Below are 20,806 nucleotides of genomic sequence, written 5' to 3'. Positions count from 1 at the left end.
GTATTGTCTGAGTTTAAATGAAGGAAATTTCTGGACAGACAATCTTTAACTTAGTAAAGGCAGGCCTGCTGTTCACTCCACTGATAGGTATAACTAATAAATCTGTGAATCAGCTCGTGTTACGTGTGTGATATATCTGACCTAAAAGGTAAATCAATGACTGTATATTAACATGGACGTCTCCACTTCCTCCCACTGTACAAAAATGAAGCTAAAATATCCCTGATATGAGCGCTGCCATGTTGGAGCCAGAGTTTGAGCAGTAGTGATCGGGGAGTGGAGCCACGGTATTGAGGTCCCAACCATACACCTACCGGTCTCAATCGTGAGCACACACAGAACAATGATGACATCATTCTCCTTTATAAAGCATCAAATAACTAAATCAAACCAAAGTTATCAGGAAAAAGACCACTTGAACAAACATCAGCCTGATAACAGCCACTTAAAACGACAGAAACCTTGTTTGAGAAAAACGTATTAGACATTTACTTGGTGGGGTTAATAACCTACACTGCAACCATCCACCAGGGGGTGATCGAAATGTTTTGACTCAACTTTTGGGGAGCTGTCATGTCGTCCATCTTTATAAACAGCCATAATGAAGAACACTAAGGTACAAGGACTGTCCCTGAGCTTCTCCACAGCTGAAATGGCTACAGTACTGTGCTTTCTGGATGTAAGCGTGGGTTTACATGTATGTTTCGTGCTTGTGTTTGTAAGCATGTGAACATGCCTGTGTATATTGTTCATGTTCATTTGTTTTTCATGGGTGTGTTTCTGTGTACCTGAAGTAGTCGTAGGAGAACTCCTCCAGTGTGTAGGGTTTCAGTTTGCCGTCGGTCTCTGGCAGGACGAGCTGCGAAACACGAACCGACTCCTGACGCTGATCCGGTGTCATGGTTACCAGCGCCTGATTGGTTGGATTATATCTGATTACATAACATTTATTTGACTTACATTTATTGTCTTCAGACAAAGGCACAAGAGCCAGGTGTCGTCATATTAAATATGTAAATTACATATCTGTTACAGCGATATGGGACGTTTTAAAAAACTGTAACTCTGATTCCTCTCGTTCTTCATCAACTCCCCCCAAAATACAGTCATTATGTTTTGAGCGGTGGGTGATTTGAGGGGGGATGAGGGTGGATGCTATGTTAGCAAAACCAAAGTGCATCCCCCTTGTTAACCTGCCAACCCCATGTACATGTACACACATGGTTGTACCTGAACGCGACCCAAGGCCGATGCAGTTAATGTTAGGTGAAGCACTGAGGTTGTGTTACCATGTCACACAGTTGTTACCACAGTAACAGACTGACTGTTTACCCTGCTTACACACGGATAGGCTCCTTAAATGACCATAAAAAGATTTATACAGGATATAGATGTTTTAATACAAATCTACAGCACACACATTGCTCACTGTCATCAGCAGTTCGAAGCATCCTAATGAGCAGTACTTCCTATTGTTTGGCCGACGTGACCGAACCTGACTCAAACCCCTCGTTTCTCATTTTTTGTCCAAAACCAACCTGACCTGTCAGGCCCATCTGGTCCCGTCAGGCTCGGGTATCCAGCCCCTGGTGTAGGTGGGCAGAGCGAACGATCTTGTTGTTACTACAAAATCAACACGGTGGTTCTTTGGTTATGTCGACAAACCAGACAGACAGCAGAATCCACCCTGGTGTGGAACAGGTAACTACAGAATGTGACTAGTGGACTGCTTGTACTTCAGTGCCTTTCATCCCCAGGAATAGCTCCTGTGGGGTTGTAAGGCAGGAGTTGTTGTTGGCGTCCCACTTGTCACACATATTAGGAAACTGAAGAGGTTGTTGCATGTAGCCATCAAGGTTTTTGTTAAGTGTCTATACGGGCTCGGCACCAGAGGTGCAGGACACTCAAGAAATCAATCAATCTGTTTAAAGTGTGGAACATATTACTTAAACTGAACATACTTCTTGAATTAAAAAAGCTGTAAGACAGACGCTGCTGTCTGTCTGAGTTTGCAGCTCAGTGCTGTAAAGACGAGTTTCCTTCATAACAATGAAGAGTTTACACTGAGTCTTAAATAAAAGCTCTTTTCTTTCCTCTCACCACTATTTCTTGCTGAGGTCGGGCCACGGTGGGCAGGACATAGACGCAGTCAGCCGGGAAATCTCCTCTCTGATTGGTTCGTTCGTTGATGCCGTGTGCCCAACCAGAGTTGAGGACCTGCTCACCGGTGTCCTGGTCCAACAGGATCAGGTCTCCCTTCAGGAAGCTCAGGAATGTTGACTCCTCCCCAGCTGTGGCAAAAAACAAAGTTAGTCCTGGCATGAGATGATTATCTTCTACTTTTAAACATTCTCTGTGGTGACACTGCCTCTTTCTGTCTAGTATATAATCTCAGAAAATGTATTTCAAGTACAGAATATTATTGTAAAGGTGTTTGATGGAAATCTCTCTAACAGATAACGTCCTCAAACTGCTGTTACACATGTTGCAGGTCAACTATTATAATGCAAACACTGTATTACAGCATTTCTACATTTCTTTTGAGTATATTTAGGGCCAAAACGACCAAATATTACAGCCCTCAATTTAACAATTTTTCCTCTTCCTTACAGATTACAGATGATTCCATATCTCAATTAATTCTCCAAATATTAGTCACTTAATCGATTGAAAAAGAAGAAAGAAAAAAAAGAATCAACAGTTTTGACAATTGAGTGGTTAATTGTTTAAGTTGCTTTTTCTAACCAAAAGTCCACTAGTTCCTGCTTTTTAAATGTGAGCATTTGCTCCTTTGCTTTGTTTTATTTCATACTAAAATTAATATTTGAAAATTTGAAGACACTGTTCCCTATGTGTCTTCAGTGAGGTTTAAATCTCCTTCTCTATTAATTTAAAAAAAACCCATCACAATATAAAAACTGGACCCTGTGGACTTACTGGGGTTAGGGTTGTCCTGCAGCGCGACCACAAACTTGGACCTCTTCCTCAGGCCTTCCAGGAAGGTCACCACCAGGTCACGGATGTCTTCTGCATTATTGGAGGTGAAGGTGTACTCGTCTCCTTTGATGGTTGCCAAAGTGAAACTCTGACCCTGCAGCTTTCCTCCCCTGAAACAGGAAATCCCCAAAAATTAAAAAACGCAACACAATATGCTGAATGTCATTTCCAGATTTGACGTCTCCATCAGCAGGACAACATTCTTTCTAAGTGATTCCCAAAACTTCAAAATCACTGTTACAAAAATAAAACGATCATGATCTGACACTGCCATATTTAAGGTTTGGAAGGATTAGGAACCAAAACAACTTGGTCACGATCAGGAAAAGATCCTGGTTTAGGTTAAAATAACTGCTTAGTTGACTGTCAGTAGGAAATGAGAATCATCTTCAGCATCAAACTCCGACATTGTGTTGATCCATCCAGTCACCCAGACCTCCTCCCCATGTTCAGTGACTACAGGTCCCAGCATGCCTTACCTGCTGCTGGAAACTGCAGTGATTTCTGGGAAGGAGAGCTCTAAGAGGACCTGCTCCTGCTCATCTACAAAATAAACTCCGGTCCAATTGACGGCTACGATCAGGTCATTCTTAGGCAGACTGGGACCTGAGAGGCAGAGACACAGAATTCACTGTCACAGAAACAAGACAGAGGATTTAGATTTTTAACACGATGTTTTCAGTAATCTTTATTGTACAGAACACACAGATTCCTAATAACCGCTAATATGGAGCAGTAATTTGTTAGGAAGGTTCCTGGAAAGGACTGTGTAATTTACTGTAATACTGACAAGGACAATGAAGACTGTGATTAAGTGGCACTTTCAGTTATACAATTTATATTGTAAGCTTCTTTTAGCAAAGTGACCATCTATAAATCAGTACACGGCAGGTCAGCTGAAGATACAAAACTGCCCTGGAATGAGGGGAATAAGGTTTCTGTCTTCACGTTCATTTCAGCGTGCCTCGCATCACCTCTAACAGTGTTTTGGATGATTGGGTATTTGGTGCATCCTCGGTGTTACAATGTAAAACAGGTCGTAGCTGGTCACCTGAGAACTTGAAGGCTTCGTAGAAACGAGAGAAGAGCAGAGGCCACTTGTGGCGAGCGAAGTCCACCACTTCCTCTTTCACCTTCTGAGGGTCGAACCTTTTCTGGGTGTAGATGCCCTGAGACCAACAGAGACACGTTTTACTAACTTTATGCATGAAAAGGAAGAGAAATAACTATGAGGTGTCTCTGTGGCAGGTGATGTTATATGCAGTTAATGTATATGCAAATATGCGAAAATTGTTTTTTCTTAATTATTGCCCTTCAATATGAATGTAAACCAACTCAACAAGTCGTTTTCGGGTTATGTAAATCTAGCCAGAAAGCTGAATTAATAGTATTGGCGTTAATACTGGACTTTATTTAGATGTAGCTGCCACCATGCCACCAGTTGGTGGAGTCTAATAATCATTTTAGATTTATTTCAGTCTGGACTAAAGTGGTGAACAAACAAACTCAGATCACCATCCCTGAAAGCCAGGATAAAACTGCACGTTCCCTTTAGATAAATTCAGTGCGAGGACATTGACACAGTTTGTCCCAGTGACGGGCACCTTTTTGTGGGCAGCCATGATGAAATGAGCCCATTTCTCCACTGTCCTGGAGGTGCTGATCTCTCTGTCAGGGATGTAGGAGGGAATGAGGCTCAGCAGCCGCTCCAGCAGGATCTCTGAACCGTAGTCAACGTAATACTGCTGAGAGGCCAGCTCTGCCAGATCATCCTGAGGACACAGAGACACAGATGCTGGTAAGTTGGTATGTTAAAGATGGAAAAAAAATGTAGATGCAAAAGATGCCGACAAGGTAGAAGAGTTTTTTTAAGATCTGAGACACTAAGACTTACCTGAAATATCTGAAAAACACGAGGATGAACTTTGTTTTGTCTTGTTTGTCTTCTATCCCTGTCCTTGCATGTTTTTTCCTACTTGTCGGTACTCAGTGTTACACTGTGGATTTCAGTCATGGATGTTGTGTGTTTTAAATCTATGTGGTCTGTTGTGTCTCTTGTGTTCAAGGTCTTTTTAACATCTTTCATTATGAAGTATATGAAACACGATTATAGTCCAAAGTGATGACATCAACCGAGTATTTAAAGAGGTGATGTGTCTTCTGGTTTCGGGCCGCACTCGCCTTCTCTTACATTCTGATAACAGTTTAAAAGTGTTTCCGCTCTTTGTGTTTAAGCCACGCTAACTAGCTGCTGGCTCCAGTTTCATACTTAGTGACAGACGAGACAGTAGCGTCAATATTCACATCGAAATTCCCAAAATGTCAAACTATTCCTTTGAAATAAAGAACAAAACAGAGAAAAGTGCCGTCACCCTGTCGCAGCGGTATTCCCCGAACTTGACGCCCCTGACAGTTTGTTGGTAGATGAGGTTGGTGGCGACCAGGTCGTCGGCGGGGCAGTGCCACGGCGTGAAGATCTCCTTCCTGAAGAAAAGCCTCCAGGGGGCGTTCCTCTCCTGGGCTCCCTGCTCCTTCGCATACTGCTCGCACTGCGACACGGCATCCATCACATGGTCGTTCCCACTGCCCAAAGAGGAGACCTACAACAAGAGAAGATACATTGAATGCTACTTCTGCCACAACAAACAATGATTTAGTTTCCTTCACTCGTGTCAAATATTTACATCATTTTAACAGCCATTTTGTAAGCTCTGCACTTTTTAAATCAGGGGTTGAAAAATATAATTAGATTTTATTATAATACTAATATTATTGTCAAGGAAGAGTTTCAGTTTTACACTTTGGGAAGGTGCAGGAAGGTACAACTATGATCAGGTTAAAGATCCCCTCCAGACATGTTTTAAAACACATAAAAATGCTTAGTTTTAAATTATTATTTTGTTTTTCCCCAAAGTTCAATTACTTAAATGTACTTAAATTAATACAATTTAACTGCCGGACGCACAATGTGTTAGACTTCACTGAAAATCCATTCTCTGTATATGTTTGTTGGAGGTTTCACACTCGCTTAAAGTGCATTGACTGTGCACACACGTTAAACTGACAGTAAACTTTTCCCTTTCAGGAGATGAATGTGAAACTATTTGTGCACATACATCACTCACAGTGAAGATCAAACAGCCAAGTCAAGTAATAATGAGTAAAACACATTTTTGACTGGAGGGGGACTTTAAGATTGGGGGCCGGATACAAACAGGTAGAGTGTGTGTGTGTGTGTTTGTGTGTGTGTGTGTGTGTGTGTTGTGTATATGTTTGTGCCCACCTTGTCAAACAAGGCGATATAGAGTGAGAACCCAAAGCGGTCTCGCAGGTTGACTTTGTCAGACAGGGCGTTGCAGAGCTCCTTGGCTGTGGTTGCAGAGTCTGTCAGCAGCGTTTTGGTCGTGCCGTCCATGAACGTCACCGGCAGCATGATGGGCTTCTTAGACTTGGTGGCCTGGATGTAAATTTCAAAACTTTGTTTGACTTAGTATTCAACTGAAAAACCTGTGAATTAATGTCAAGGTGCTTCTCGTTTTTAAATCACTTCACAACCTCAGTCTAGACGACCTCTCTCAATGACCTCTGATCAGATCAAAGCATTCTGCTCACTGTCACTTTAACTCAGACCAGGAATAAAAACTACTGTGATGCTGCAGTTAGTTCATAACACAGTCTATCTGTAGATCTGTAGACTGACATCTGCGTATAACTAACTGCTTTTAATAAGAAAATCATCTTCTCAGACTTACTTTTACTTTATTTGACCTCTCAAACTGTATCGACATTTATTTCTTATAAACTTTAAAAAGAAAAATCCTGTTTAAGATGTTCCGTTTCTTGCATCTGCTTTTTGTGTATCTTTCATCTTTTGTGAAACACATTTGTATAAAATCTGCTACATAAAACAAGTTTGACTGTTTTTCTCATTTATATCGGTATTCATTTATTGATTTGATTTATTTTTAAGCAGACATGCGAAGTACTTTTCTTTCAGACCCACTGCTCACTGACTCTTTCTGAAGGAATTTCAACATTTTGTTTGCTGCACGACTTTCCCTGTACTGACAATCAAATGACTGCACTGCAGAGGCGGACGTTGTTTTCATGAATCTCACATGAATCTTTCTTTCTTAGAGGAGATTTTTTTTAAGCACGTGTTTGATCCCATTATTAACCATTAAACTGCTGTGCAAGACTTTGTGATTTTGTGTCAAGATGAAACTTAGATGGAGGTTGATATCTAAGAACGACGATTTGTAATACTAATACGTTCAGGGAGAAGGATGAAAATGTTGAATGTTGTTCAACTGCTAGTTTTATACCTTATAATATTGACCTACTGCCATTCTAATTTTCCTAAATCAGTCAGATGTGTGTGTTTGTGTGTGTGTGTGTGTGTGTGTGTGTGTGTGTGTGTGTACCTGAAGCTCCAGCCAGGACGGAGGTTGTGTTCTCGTCCCGTTAACAAATGTTCGTCTCAGTCTCTCTTCACAGTACGGAGCGTACCCCGGCGGGCCGCTGCTGATGAAGTTCCTCAGGTACTGTTGGTGAAACAAAAACAAAGCAATAACAGAAATCCAAAATAAAGTAGGTTTAAGTTCCACAACAAAACAAACCAAAAATAGAAGCATTAAGAGGATGACATCTGACAAAAAAGTTAACAGGTGACAGATACTTGATACAAACAGTCAGATCACGTTGAACACAAATGAGAACATGTAACTTTCTCACGAAAAAAAAAAAAAGATAAAAGACTTCTGGAAACCAGAGTGTTGTGTCTGTAAATGTAGAGACTTCACTTCAGACGAACAAACCAACTGTGGAAACGCGAACATTTGTGATCTCAGTCAATTTTGTGTCAGCGTGTGTTTTATTATCTTACATGGTGAGGATGTCCTTCTAGACTAAAGCTTCTTCCCTCTGTGTATTTAAAAAAAAAAAAAAATCATAAAAAATTTTTAAAATAATGCTAAATGTCCTGACCTTGACGAACTTGTCTGACGGCGCGAAGCAGCCGACACACAGAGAGATGAGGATCCAGCCGCGAGCGTGAGAACTCTTAGACGGGTTCTGACTCAGCTGCTTACAGATCTGACAATAGATCTCATCCCTGACACACACACACACACACACACACACACACACACAGCGATGACACAGGTTATTATTTACTTTTTGGACAGATATACATACAAGTGCAGCATTTATTGTAGCATCATCATCTTGGATCATCAGTATTCCAGGGCCGATATTTATATATCAGACATCTGGTATTCATTTTTAAAATGTATCTATTTAACTTTAATTAACCTCAGAATCTCTTGAGATACATCAGATCAGTTCAAATACCCTCAATTCCTGAGCAGTGAATGTTTGACACTGAGAAGAATTATATCACATATCTGACATGTAAAAACATTAAGTATCATTTCCTTTTAGAATGATTTTTGAAAAATATATTTTTATCAGACAGAAACCATTCAAAAAAATCACAACTACAATAATTAGAACTACTTCAGTCTTACAAAATAATGTAATGAATGTAGATATGTTATGTCTTATATACAGCAGACCTCTCTGCTTCTAGAGGACTTGATTTATGCTGAACAAAAATATAAAGCAACACTTTTGTTTCTACTCACATTTTTCATCAGACTTCTTTCTCTCACATTTTCTTCACAAATGTGTTTAAACCTGTGTTAGTGAGGATTTCTCCTTTACCAAGATCATCCCTCCACCTGACAGGTGCGTCATATCAAGATGCTGGTTACACATTATTGTTACACAGGTGTGCCTGGGGCTGGTCACAATAAAAAATGTAAAAATGTGCAGTTTTAACAGACAACATAATGCCTCAGATGCTGCGTGTTTTGAGGGAAGGCTGAATGTCCACCAGAGCTGTTGTCCGTGAAATTAATGATCATTTCCATCTGGCCTCACAACCACAGACCACACGTAACCATTCATCTACCACCATCCATGCTGCAGCATGTTGCAACCTGGCCAAAGCACACCTGTGTAATAATCATGTTGTGTAATCAGCATCTTGATATGACACACCTGTCAGGTGGAGGGATGATCTTGGCAAAGGAGAAATGCTCACTAATACAGGTTTAAACACATTTCTGAACGAAGTTTAAGAGAAAGAAGCTCTTTGTGTGATTACAAAAAAGTTCTGATCTTTTATTTCAACTCATGAATATTATAGTATTAGTAATATTTCTGTTCAGTGTAGATACAGTTGGACAAAACGAAACCAAACTGGAGCAGGGTGGAAAGTCTGCTGATGGTAGAACATACAGAACATGAGAGGAATCTCACATCATATTACACTGACAAGTTCAGGGAAAGAAGATGCAGAAAAAGTGATGAACTCAAAACGTGTGTTCTCCTTTGACTCTGTACTGCTGCCATCTAGGACCCAGATGATCTCAACCAGCCTAAGGCCTCCGGAGCTCTCTCTTCAGTTTAACGGTTTAAGTCCAAAGAAATAGGATAAAGAGCTTTTTATTGTTATGTCCACAGATGGGAATAAAAGTGAAATGATTTGAAATGATGACTTTTACACGAGTGTTACCATCTAAACTCTATCATGACCTTTTGTGTGTGTACATACCTCAGTGCTGGTCTCAGGATCCCGTTGCCGATGATGAAATGAAGCTTCTCCAGGTTGGATGTCGGCCGGTCCTCCAGCATGCTGTTGCCATGGAGACCATGCTCGCCATCATTAAGGCGCTTGGTGACCTGAAAACCATTGCACTGTAACTTTTGAAGTTCTGCAACATGCCACCTACAGATGTAGCTATCAGAAGGCTAATCAGCTTTTATCATCTCCTTTGTGTCTCTTTGTCTCTCACCTCCTCAGTGATCTTGGATTTCTTCTTCAGGGTGAGGGACACCAGTTTGTGTCGGACACTGTTCTTCTTGTGGCTGTCGGAGTGAGGCGTCTGGAGGCAGAGCAAGACGAGAAAATGCTCACAGACTAATCAGAGATTCTCCTGCTACCCCCAACAGAGGTACAGGAACCGCTCCACATGTTCCACAAAGTCGTCAGGGTCACCTGAAAAACTGGTCACTAATTTAACAATTAACATGACCTGTTCAGAGAATAGGCATCTCTCTACCTGCTCTGAATTGTGAAACTAAATTTTGGTTACAGAAATTATGTCCATGCAAAGAAATATTAGGGTTAATTCTACCTGTGGAGCAGACTTCATTTATGTCAAGAGGGAACTTCACCTGAACTTAAAACATAATAATCCTGTGTATTACATAATTACGGAAATTGATTAAAGGTTCCTGGATCCGCCCCCTGACTGGATCTGCACCAAAATTGAATGGGTTCTTCTCTGGCCCATGTCCCGTCCCTCCACCAAGTTTGGTGCAAATCAGTTCAGTCATTTTTGAGTAAAACAAGCAAACAAAGGTGAGCCTCCCTGGCGGAGGTAATTAATGTGGATTGAACTTTTGGAATCACTGAATGTTTTTGGTGTCTTCTCTTTCTCATCTTAATCTTTATGTTTTAATACAAGGTCATCTTTAAGCTTATTACTAATATTGTCTTTTCAGTTTGTTTTCTATAAAAAAGGTCAAGTCCTCTGTAAATCCACAGGAACTCTCATGTCAGTCTTACTCCAATTATTCCACTTTGTTTGCAGGAAACATAGAGAGATGTTTGTCTCCACAGGAGGAGACGGGGCTGATGAAGTAAAGTAAGATAACTAACAGCATTGAGTGGCAGTTAATCATTTATAAACTTAAACTTTATAAATCTTATCTCACCCGTCCCTGCTCTTCCTCCCCTCCCACCTCTCCTCTTCCTCACCTCCCCCTCTCCCTGCAGCGCCTGCAGCTCTCTCTTGTAGGTCTTCTTCCCCAGCGTCTCGTAGATCTTGGTCATGACAGGGATCTTCTCGCTTCCGTCGCTGATGGCCGTGTGATACTTGGGCTCCGGCAGATCTCCCATGAACCTCAGCACTGTGATCCAAACTGCCAGAGCAGCCTGGGCCGGGACATATTTATTCATTAAGCTAGTTAGTTAATGGATTGAAATTTGCTCTCATTTGTAAAGACAATAACTCTTTGTGGTTACAGCAACCATCATTTTTGTTTGTTTATGATATTTTTTAATTAAGGCACAATAAAAAAAATAACTATTTCAAGCTCACTGGTCAGCCAGCACAGCTTTGTAAAACTAGACTGTTGTGGCACGAGATGTCAAAGGTGACGAACCAGCTGGTCTCCCTCGTCGTCGTGGAAGAGAAGAGGCTGTTTGAGAGGTCGTCGGACATAGGTGTGCGTGGTGGTGCCCTGGAAGTAGGTGGCGGCAAACTTGGCGAACTTGTACTCTGATAAATCCTCCTCTTCATCATCCTCAGGAAGAGGAAGAGCCTCGTCCAGATCCTCCTCCTCCAGCTCCTGATGGGTCCGCTCCAGGTCCTGCAGAGGAGACAGGTCACTGCTGTCAGGGGAAAACCTCCAGACACAAACTTTGATGTTGCTTAATATTTTCAAATGAGTGATGAGTGAGTATTTTCAGTGATGAAACTATTCTAATAATGCATGTTCATGGTCCTGCTGATGCAATAATTCATGTCATACTGTCTCAAACTGTTTACTGCCAAAGGACATAAAATTAAAAAAAATAAAATAAACAAAATCAGTATTGTGTAATTGTGCTGATCATTTGTGGGTTTAATGAAATTTGTGGCTCTGGCATCCAAGAGAAAATAATGAATTTTATCCTGTACTGTGAGAGGGAAACTGTTTGTCAGATCACCTCAAAGCCGGCGGGGGCTTGTCCCTCCTGCCCCGGGAAAGAGTTTGTTGTCCCCAGGAAGCCGAACATCTTGTCCACCATGTCGGAGTCGTTGACGGGCTCCAGACGGGCCTTCTCCATCTGCTCCACCATCTCCTTCTTCCTCCGAGCCTCCTCCTTCTCCTTCTTCTCCCGCTCAGCGTCCTCTTTGGCCAGCTGAGCCAGACGCTCCTAGAAAATAAAAGTATCACATTAGAACAACACATTTGAATTGGATAGAAGACATGTTGGCCTATTACCTGCACGACCTCATTTCCAGAGTGCATCTAAACACAATGACCCAGACCCTGGGAATATTCTAGAAAAACAAACTCAAGATATCCTGAACTTGAATAAGGTATTACAGTTCATTTTAAGATGATGTATAAACTGAGGTTTTAAATACACGTTTAAAGGTAAGGATTCCTTGTTGAACTCCCACCTGGTGTTTGCGTTCAGCCTCGGCCTTCGCTCTCTTCGCAGACATCTGGTTCCTCAGTTTGGCCTCTTCAGCCAGACGCATCTTCTCTGCCTCCAGCCTCCTGCGGTACTGAAGGGAGGCAGAAAAGACTGCAGCTAGTTACCAAAACAACACGGGATCAGCCCCAGTGGGCGGTTTGTCTAAAATCAGTTTAAACTGTATTGAATCCAAGTAAACAGCATGTCACGAGCGTCGAGGGAATGAGTGAAGGCAACATAAAATTGATGGAGTGAACTGAGTTATTACTCAAAAACTTAAACATGTAAAACATAAAAGTAATAATTGAAAGAAAAACAAATAAATAATGGAACAGAGAAAATTTGGGATTCAGCCCTGGCCTTGTTGGATTGACTTAAAGTAAATCACAAGAATTTAAAACCTGTACATTAGTGCAGTATTTGGTGGAATTCGCTCTACTCTGTGTTCCTACCTCTCCCTTCAGCCTCTTGTACAGCCGGCGAGCGATCATGCCTCTGGTGTGGGCCTGGATGGTGATGACGGCCCACAGCCGATGTCTGAACGCCCTGCGCACCAAGAAACCCCGACAGCGGCCCTGGAAGCCCGTGATCCGCTGACGGGCCACGTGATACGACGCACACAGCTTCCTGGAACGAACCAGAGCCTGCAGGCGAGAGAAGCCTGCTCGCATCTGACGGCACACAGAGAAGGAAAGACACGGTAAGAGAAGAGGAGAAAGATTCATCATCAGCCTTTTGTGGCACTAATGAATGATGTTAACTGAGCTGCATCATGGATCACAGTCCTGGGACATGAATTCACATTCGTTTCACTTTTATACTGAATGTGTTTGCTGCCTGCGTGTGATGCGGGTGTGAAACACAGAGATGTTTCTCACAGCTCCATAGTTCTTCCTGCAGTGATACCCTCTCCATGTCTTCTGGATCAACACAGCCGACTTCCTCATCCGCAGGAAGTTCGATCTGATGGCAGGAGACGAAAAAAAAAAACATTTTAACACCAAGAATGAAAACTGCATTTTGGACAAATGGACAAATTCAGAAGGACAACCTTTACCACCAACCTCTTTATCCATTTAATCAAAGTATACAGAGACTGACATGAGGTTTTTAGCCTTACCTGTCCTTGAAACCTCGCACCACCTTCTGGATGAGGATGACCTTGTCAGTGATGGCCTTGTCTCTCTCGATCTCCAGCAGCATGTCGTGGTGATCCTACACAGCAGGAGACAGAACAAATAGATAAGAAATACAAACCCTCTGTTTGCTCCGCTTCATTGGTTTTACTTGTATTAAACCACCTCAGCCGATCTGACACACTGTGTTTAATGTCATGAAACGGATGAAAAGTTTAAAAACAATCATTTTTATTGGCTCATACACAGGTCATACATGTTCACAAGTTCACTCACCAATAAGGAAGCAGTAAAATCAAGCAACATGGAAGCAATAAAGCACAATGGCTTCACCCTTCACTTGTATCATTGTGTCGTTTCATTTATTTTCAAACTTTGAATTATCGCCTTAACTGTTTAAAGTACATCGGCTCCTTCGCACCCGCTGCACCAAACTCACACAACCTTCCCAAATCATACATTATGTGAAACCTACACGTCTCCTTATTCTATCCGTCCAAAGCCTTTTAGGATCTGCATATCACTGCAACAGCTGTTGACACAGTTGAAACAGTTTTTTTATGCCAAAAAAGAGAGCAATAGAGCAATAGACACAGCTAAAAAATTACACTTCTGCCATGTTTGTGTCTCTGTAGCTTTGGTTGTAGCATTTAAAGAGTTATGACTGTCATCATGAGGGTTGAAGAACAGCAACTTTTTTATTCTGAGTACATTATTTTCTGGATTGGAGGGTGGGTGGGTGGGTGGGGGGGGGTGTGGGGGGGGGGGGTGTTTTAAAAGGTTGAAAATATTTACATAAAACCTTGAAGTTTTTAGCCCAACAGTGCAGAAACATCATGTTCAAACTCAAGAATAGAAAACACAAAACAACAGATTTACTGATTATCCAACAACTGTTTTTAAAAACACTATGCTTCTGTTTGCCACGTCAGTTAGACAAATTATTAGAAATAACAGAAAGCTGCCTAATTAGATACAGTACCAGGAAGTGACCTCCATTATCACTCCTTAATGAACAGAACATTTAAAGAGCTGTGTGTAAAACTATGTTCTACTGTGGCACAAATGGACAACTAACAGTGCTGGCAGCTCTCTGTGTGTAGTTAGCCCAGCACTAGGTGCTGTGGGCTAAATGCTAATGTTAGCACACTAACATACACACAGTAACAATGCAAATACGCTGATGTTTAGAAGGTATACAGTTCAAGACCTTAGATTTAGCATTTTAGCCCGCTTACGTTTTCTAATTAGCACTAAACACAAAGTACAGCTGAGGTCAATGGGAGTGTGATAAGTTTTGCAGGTAATTAGTCATAAACCAAAGTATTGGACAAGCTGAAATTTTTAACGACAAGATGTTTCCAGAGAAGAAGTGAAGTTATTACAATTCATCCTGAAAGGGACATGACTGTCTGAGCCAACTCGTATGGTAATCCATCCAGTCATCCAGTCATCCAGTCATCCAGTCATCCAGTCATATCCAAGACATTTTACCCAAAACCATGAAAGTAAACCTCATGGTGGAAAAGTCAGAGGATCACTAAGATCTTTAGATTACTCCACATTAATATTCGCACAGAATTTCATGTCATCCTGCGAATAGTGGCTGAGATATTTCAGTCTGGACCGGTGTTAGAAAGTGAACTTGATCACTTGGTTGTCATTCTGAAGTCAGGACACACAAACACGAAGCTATACACTTACATGATTTTCTCCACTACAACCTAAAACTCCTTCCATCTCTTCCTCCTGTGATCTGTCCATCTGTCCTCTGGCTGATCTGACCACATCCTGTCAGGGAAGTGTGGGTACTGCTCTGCCTTCACACCCCTGCACTTTCTACTTCCTGCCCTGCTTCCTGTCCAGCCGAGCAGCCGAGCAGCACGGCCTGACAGAGACGAGCCTTAAAACCAGAGAACCGAGAGGTCTGTGTGAAAATGAACCTGACTAATCAATTTAAAACACAAAGCGGGGCTGTGACAGAGCAACGCCTCCGTTCATCCATGTGACATTTCAGGTACAGTTGGTGATGGGACATCTCTGCACACAGGAAGTGAAGGAATCAAAAAAAATTCTAATGATTTTCCCAAACCCACATTCTCCTCTCCAAGAAAAGCTGGACTCATGAGTTGAGTCTGCTACACACTACCACATAGCTAACATATGGTGTGTCACAAGGAGAGACACAGAGGCGTATACTGCAACAAGTGACCCAAAATCCTGTTTTAAACTTTAAACTAACGACTGAGCATCAGCTGCACAAAGTGAGATGTTATAAACTGCTTGTGATCAGATGACTGGAGGCCAAAACAACATTTTTACGTTCATCTTCAAATTACTCTCAAGGCAAAGGGATAAAACACTAATCACAGCTTCAGAGTGTCTGTGCAACATGTAAACAAAGGTTAGTGTAAAATACTGCACGTCCACGCAGCTCACACGCCTGGTTAGAATGGGGAGCTGTGCACGAGTCACGCACTGTAAAAATAAACTGCTGAGCCTCAGTCAACACCAGCTGATGTTTTCATTTAATCTCAGGGGAGAGAGATGACAGTGTCACCGTGGCAACCAGCTAACGGATGTGCCTTAGCAGCGACCTCTGACCCCAGGACAACATCTGCCCTCACATGGTGGGAAGCCAAAACACACATGCAGTACATACTCAACGTTTTAAAGATTAGAAAAACATACACGTGCACACTCATGAACACATGCACACCTGATGGAAACTACACTATGTACATCTTCTCTCACCATCTGATTCTCTCTTCACACACACACACACGCACACACACACACACGCACACACACACACACGCACACACACACACACGCACACACACACACACGCACACACACACACACGCACACACACACACACGCACACACACACACACGCACACACACACACACACACACACGGCAAAAACAAACCAAAGCACTCAGTCTTTCCCATCGGCAAATATGTGAACTGGAAACAATCACAGCAGAGCCTCACATACTGGGATGAACTGGTTCATTCCCAGTCAGCTGCAACTGTGCAGACTGAACAAGGTCATATGTTGCATAATGTGTTGAATGCTCAGGGAAACAGTTCTAATGATATAAAACGTTACTTTATTAGGTAGATGCGCACCCTCTCATTAATACAAATATTCCGTCAGCCAGTCATGTGGCAGCAAAGCTGTTTTTTATATTTGTGTTGTCAGACAATGGAACAAGTTTGAAACAGAACCCGACCCATAAACACTACATGTTAACTAGCAGTCATTTCCAAGCTGCTGCCCCGCTGTGTTAAAATATTGGTTTTAAATCAAAAGTTAGAGATTTAAGTCAGCTGTATTAAATGTAAAATGATCACTCAGAGAGAAAGTTAGAAGCTCATTCACATCAGCTGCTGTGATGGCGACCCTCTTCTACAGAAAGTAGCTAAGCTTTGTCCAAACAGTCTCTATGTTTATCGCTAGATGTTTTTTTGGAAACGCAGCATTCGGCTGACTGCCATCACTGCAATTGAGTAGAATTGCCTCGGTGGCTCACCTGGTAGAGCGCGCACCAAATGGACTTAGTCCTAACCGCAGCAGCCATGGATTCAAATCTGACCCATGGGCATTTGCTGCATGTCATCTCCTCTCTCTCTCTCTCCCTGACTTTCCTGTCTACCTCTCACTGTACTATCAAATAAAGGAAAAAATGCCCAAAAATATAACTTAAAAAAAACAAAGAATTGCCCTTTAATGCTGCAGTACCTTGAGGAAGATTTTGGTCTTTCCCATTTGCCAGTCGTCATCTCTGCCGAGCACCGCCTCAGCAATCCTCTGACAGGTTCCCCTCAGGTCCTCCTGCAGGGAGAGAGACACACCAGAGTATGAGCCTTTAAAAACACATAAAACATTATAAATGAAATTTAAGTATTCATGACCCATTTTAAAAGATTCATGTCTTCAGTAGGAACCAGTGGACTTAGAGCTGAGCGCCTCAGACAGAGTAAGGAAGTCAGAAAGTAGATAGATGGACTAATGTGTTGTTGGATTTGGTCTTTCATGGGATTTGTTTACAACAAGAAAACGATAGAATAATACAAATCTAATTCTTAATAAATGTAAAACTTTGGGTTATGTGTTTATGTGTTTTTCCCAAAAACTTGATGTGTAACTGTGAGCATTTTAGTCACTGTTGTACCAGCCAAACAACAACATACACACACACACAGGATGTCCAAACCAACAGAGGGAGGGAGGAAAATGCTCGGACATAGGGGTCCAACAAAAACAGACGCTGTTAGACTGTGGTGTCATTTGACTGATTCCAGACATCAGAAAACACTGTATCATAACAAGCACAGACACACACACACACACACACACACACACACACATTAACACACTTTTTCCATGATAGTTTGGTGTCCAGTGCTGAATCCTGTTATATATTTCTGCTGTATTGGACTGAATATAAAATAACTCTAAATAAAAGATGATCCTCGTTTTCCAGAACATGTAATTGGAAAAAGGCTTTTTGAAGAAACAACACACTTTCACACTCGTCCTGTCGGGAGAGTTTCACTGAGATACTGCAAATCCAAGACTGTCCTCATCCCTGGAGCCTTTTGTCTTGTAAAGGTGAAACATACTTCCATTAAAGCACAACGTCCATCCCACAGCTGTGAAGCTTGTCTATCAGGCACACACTCAGACTCTTTCCTGCTCAGCTATTGATAATGGTCAGAATTATTTCCTCCAGCAGTTAGCATGTCTGTTTGAGCTCATCATAAACTGTGACAGTTTTCATTGTTGGCTGCTTGACTGATGTTTCAGTCCACAGTCAGTTTCTGCAGAGGTCAGTCAGTTGACATAAATTGATTTCCTCCATGGGAGAAAGAACTGTTGATGAGAGTTAAACTGAGTAAACAAAACACCATTTGGGCTGTTCACCATGACTTCGTAATGCAACACTCTGAAGAAGACCAGGTAACACTTGGTGCTCTCTCCATTCAAAAACAGTAACTCATGTTGTGTTCACGTAATCATCTCAAAAATAAAACAACCCCCACTTTTCAAAAGTAATTTCCAGAAAAAAATCCTGTCTTATATTCAGGCTAATACAGTAATTAAACAACTGTACACACACACACACACACACACACACACTCTACCTGTTTGTATGCAGGTTTGACTCCAGGCATGAGCACCCTGTAGCGGTCGACAAACTCCACGAAGGTGTAGCGGATGGGATATCCTGCGCGGCGAATACGAATGGTCTCCATCATACCTGAGTACCTCAGCTGACGCACACACAGCTCCCTGTCAAATAACTACAGACACAAACACAAGCCTCAGGTTGGAGTGAGAGTTTAAGTTTGTCGTTTACTGACATTCAGATGACATCCTGTAAAATCAGGTGACACCTGACAAGTGGCTTTTGGTCAAATGTTGAAACTGTTTTGTTTTTTTTAAATGACCTGATGACAGTTAAAGGTCATCACATCAAAATGTGGCCTTTACAATGTTGTCAGAGGTGTTTTGCTGTTTTTATGTCTAATTTTTTATGTTTTATTTTTCATGCATCTGGGCACTGATTGACCCTAAAACACTTGGAAACAGCTTCAACACAGAACTCTGAGGAAACACAAACCTGAGTCTTATTAAGATGAATAGACAGAGACATTAAATACTGTTCACTATCCTCTTCTTTCACTCCAGCTTCTGACTGTTTGTAGATTGTGTGTGACTCCTGAGTGCTGTGAGTTGGCATTCAACCTATAATGACCCTCCTCTGTGGAGTTCCCACTGTGCATTAAGTCACTTCAGGATTTGACTCGTTGTTTAGGTGCGTCTAGATTAGATTACATGTCACATTCAGATAACAGGAGACATTTTACAGCAGAATGAATGAGTACTTTTACTTTTGATACTTTAAGCAAATTTAGCTTATAAAACATCTGTACTTTTACTCAATGCAGGTCTTTTACTTATGGCGGAGTGTTTTTGGAGGATCTAATGTCCTCCACCACTGCCAACCAAGTAGTTTTACACTAAATCCCTAAAAAATGAAGTCATTCTATTCTGTTTATGAACAGCGAACAGATACTCACCATGGGTTTCTTGTATTCATTAGGTTTGATGCAGCGAACAAAGAAAGGCTGACAGACGCTCAGAGTCCTCATCAGCAGCTCCAGAGATCTCTTAAACTGACTGCTCAGAGTGGGAGAGCGCTTCCTGGTCTCTGCTCCCTACACACAGACACACACACACACACACACACATACACACACAAACGCACACACACACACACACACACAAAGCACAAGCACGCACAGCGTAGAAAGTGTCAGGGTCAGAAACAATGAGGACTCTCTTTTCTCTTCCTGAGCTCCGACACTAACCTTTTTCCTCTTTCTCATTCTCTAAATATAAAAGTCTTTGTCCGGCTGACGCTGCAGTTTCAGAGTTAAATGTCAATCAAAAGAACAGACAGAGCAGCAGCTACAGACGGGTCACAAATTAAAGCAAAAGCCAACATTTAGTGTCTTAGTAAGAGGTTGGGTCACCACGTGTAGCCAGAACAGCTTCGATGCTCCTATAGGTGGAGGCATTGTCATCCTGTTTCTTCACTCATTTTCTGGGTTTTGCTTTAATTTGTCACCTGTCTGTATGTAAAGGATGGATTGTTTGTCAATTAATCAATTAGTTAATCGATTCACAAGCAACTATTCTAAAGCAAAAATGATGGTGGTTCCAGCTTCGCAAATGTGAGATTTCCATGCTTTTTTATTTTTAATATTCAGATAATAAACGGAATGTCTTTGGGCTTTGGATCATTGGTCCAATAAAACAAATAAGCTGGATACATCTCTTGGGCTGTGGGAAACTATTCTTGACATTTTATAGACAAAATTGATTAATTCAGAAAATAATGAGCGGATTAATTGATAATGAAAATAAATATCAGTAGAAACTCTATTTCAATACTGGTAATTTAACAGAATTATACCAAAGGAGACATCTCTATCTAAGATACCTGAATGTGTCAGTTCAAAGTAAGTGATTACCTCTTTTAATGAAGTAAAAGTACCAATACAACAAACTAAAAATACTCCACTACAAGCAAAAGTCCTGCATTTAAAATCCTCCTGAAGTAAAAGTACAGTAAGTACAGCTAAATGTAATTAAAGTATCAAAAGTAAAAATATTCATTTGTTCTGCAGTAAAATGTCTCCTGTAACTGATTCGGATTGCATATGAATTTATTAGATTATTAATACTGATACATCAATCTATAAACAGTATTCTACTGTTGCTGTACTGTTGTAGCTGTATATACAGTTCATTAGTTTAGTCCTCATCAGATAAATCTGATGTGTGTGTGTGTGTGTGTGTGTGTGTGTGTGTGTGTGTGTGTGTGTGTGTGTGTG

General features: G+C 41.4%; 1 protein-coding gene across 3 annotated transcripts in view; it reads right to left on the bottom strand.

The window, feature by feature from the left end:
* Nucleotides 1–20,806, bottom strand: part of myo7a (myosin VIIA) — a 51,102-nt gene that overhangs the window by 7,589 nt on the left and 22,707 nt on the right. For 2 of the 3 annotated variants that reach the window (XM_022738510.1, XM_022738512.1), the window contains exons 16-37: nt 19,487–19,624; nt 18,548–18,706; nt 17,142–17,234; nt 13,377–13,471; nt 13,135–13,219; nt 12,709–12,927; nt 12,240–12,347; nt 11,780–11,989; nt 11,233–11,439; nt 10,826–11,002; nt 9,858–9,947; nt 9,617–9,744; nt 7,984–8,110; nt 7,422–7,541; nt 6,281–6,454; nt 5,370–5,597; nt 4,602–4,769; nt 4,049–4,166; nt 3,477–3,603; nt 2,938–3,107; nt 2,101–2,291; nt 789–913 (exon numbers count right to left, since the gene is read on the bottom strand). In XM_022738510.1, coding sequence (XP_022594231.1) covers nt 789–913; nt 2,101–2,291; nt 2,938–3,107; nt 3,477–3,603; nt 4,049–4,166; nt 4,602–4,769; nt 5,370–5,597; nt 6,281–6,454; nt 7,422–7,541; nt 7,984–8,110; nt 9,617–9,744; nt 9,858–9,947; nt 10,826–11,002; nt 11,233–11,439; nt 11,780–11,989; nt 12,240–12,347; nt 12,709–12,927; nt 13,135–13,219; nt 13,377–13,471; nt 17,142–17,234; nt 18,548–18,706; nt 19,487–19,624 — 3,257 coding nt within the window. Of the gene's footprint in view, nt 1–788; nt 914–2,100; nt 2,292–2,919; nt 3,108–3,476; nt 3,604–4,048; nt 4,167–4,601; nt 4,770–5,369; nt 5,598–6,280; nt 6,455–7,421; nt 7,542–7,983; nt 8,111–9,616; nt 9,745–9,857; nt 9,948–10,825; nt 11,003–11,232; nt 11,440–11,779; nt 11,990–12,239; nt 12,348–12,708; nt 12,928–13,134; nt 13,220–13,376; nt 13,472–17,141; nt 17,235–18,547; nt 18,707–19,486; nt 19,625–20,806 lie in introns of all 3 variants that reach the window. The other variant, XM_022738511.1, reaches the window with a different exon arrangement.

This window comes from Seriola dumerili, unplaced genomic scaffold (genome assembly GCF_002260705.1).
Source record: "Seriola dumerili isolate Sdu_G_001 unplaced genomic scaffold, Sdu_1.0 BDQW01000036.1, whole genome shotgun sequence".
Taxonomy (NCBI): Eukaryota; Metazoa; Chordata; class Actinopteri; order Carangiformes; family Carangidae; genus Seriola; species Seriola dumerili.
This window is presented reverse-complemented; position numbering and strand designations above follow the sequence as displayed.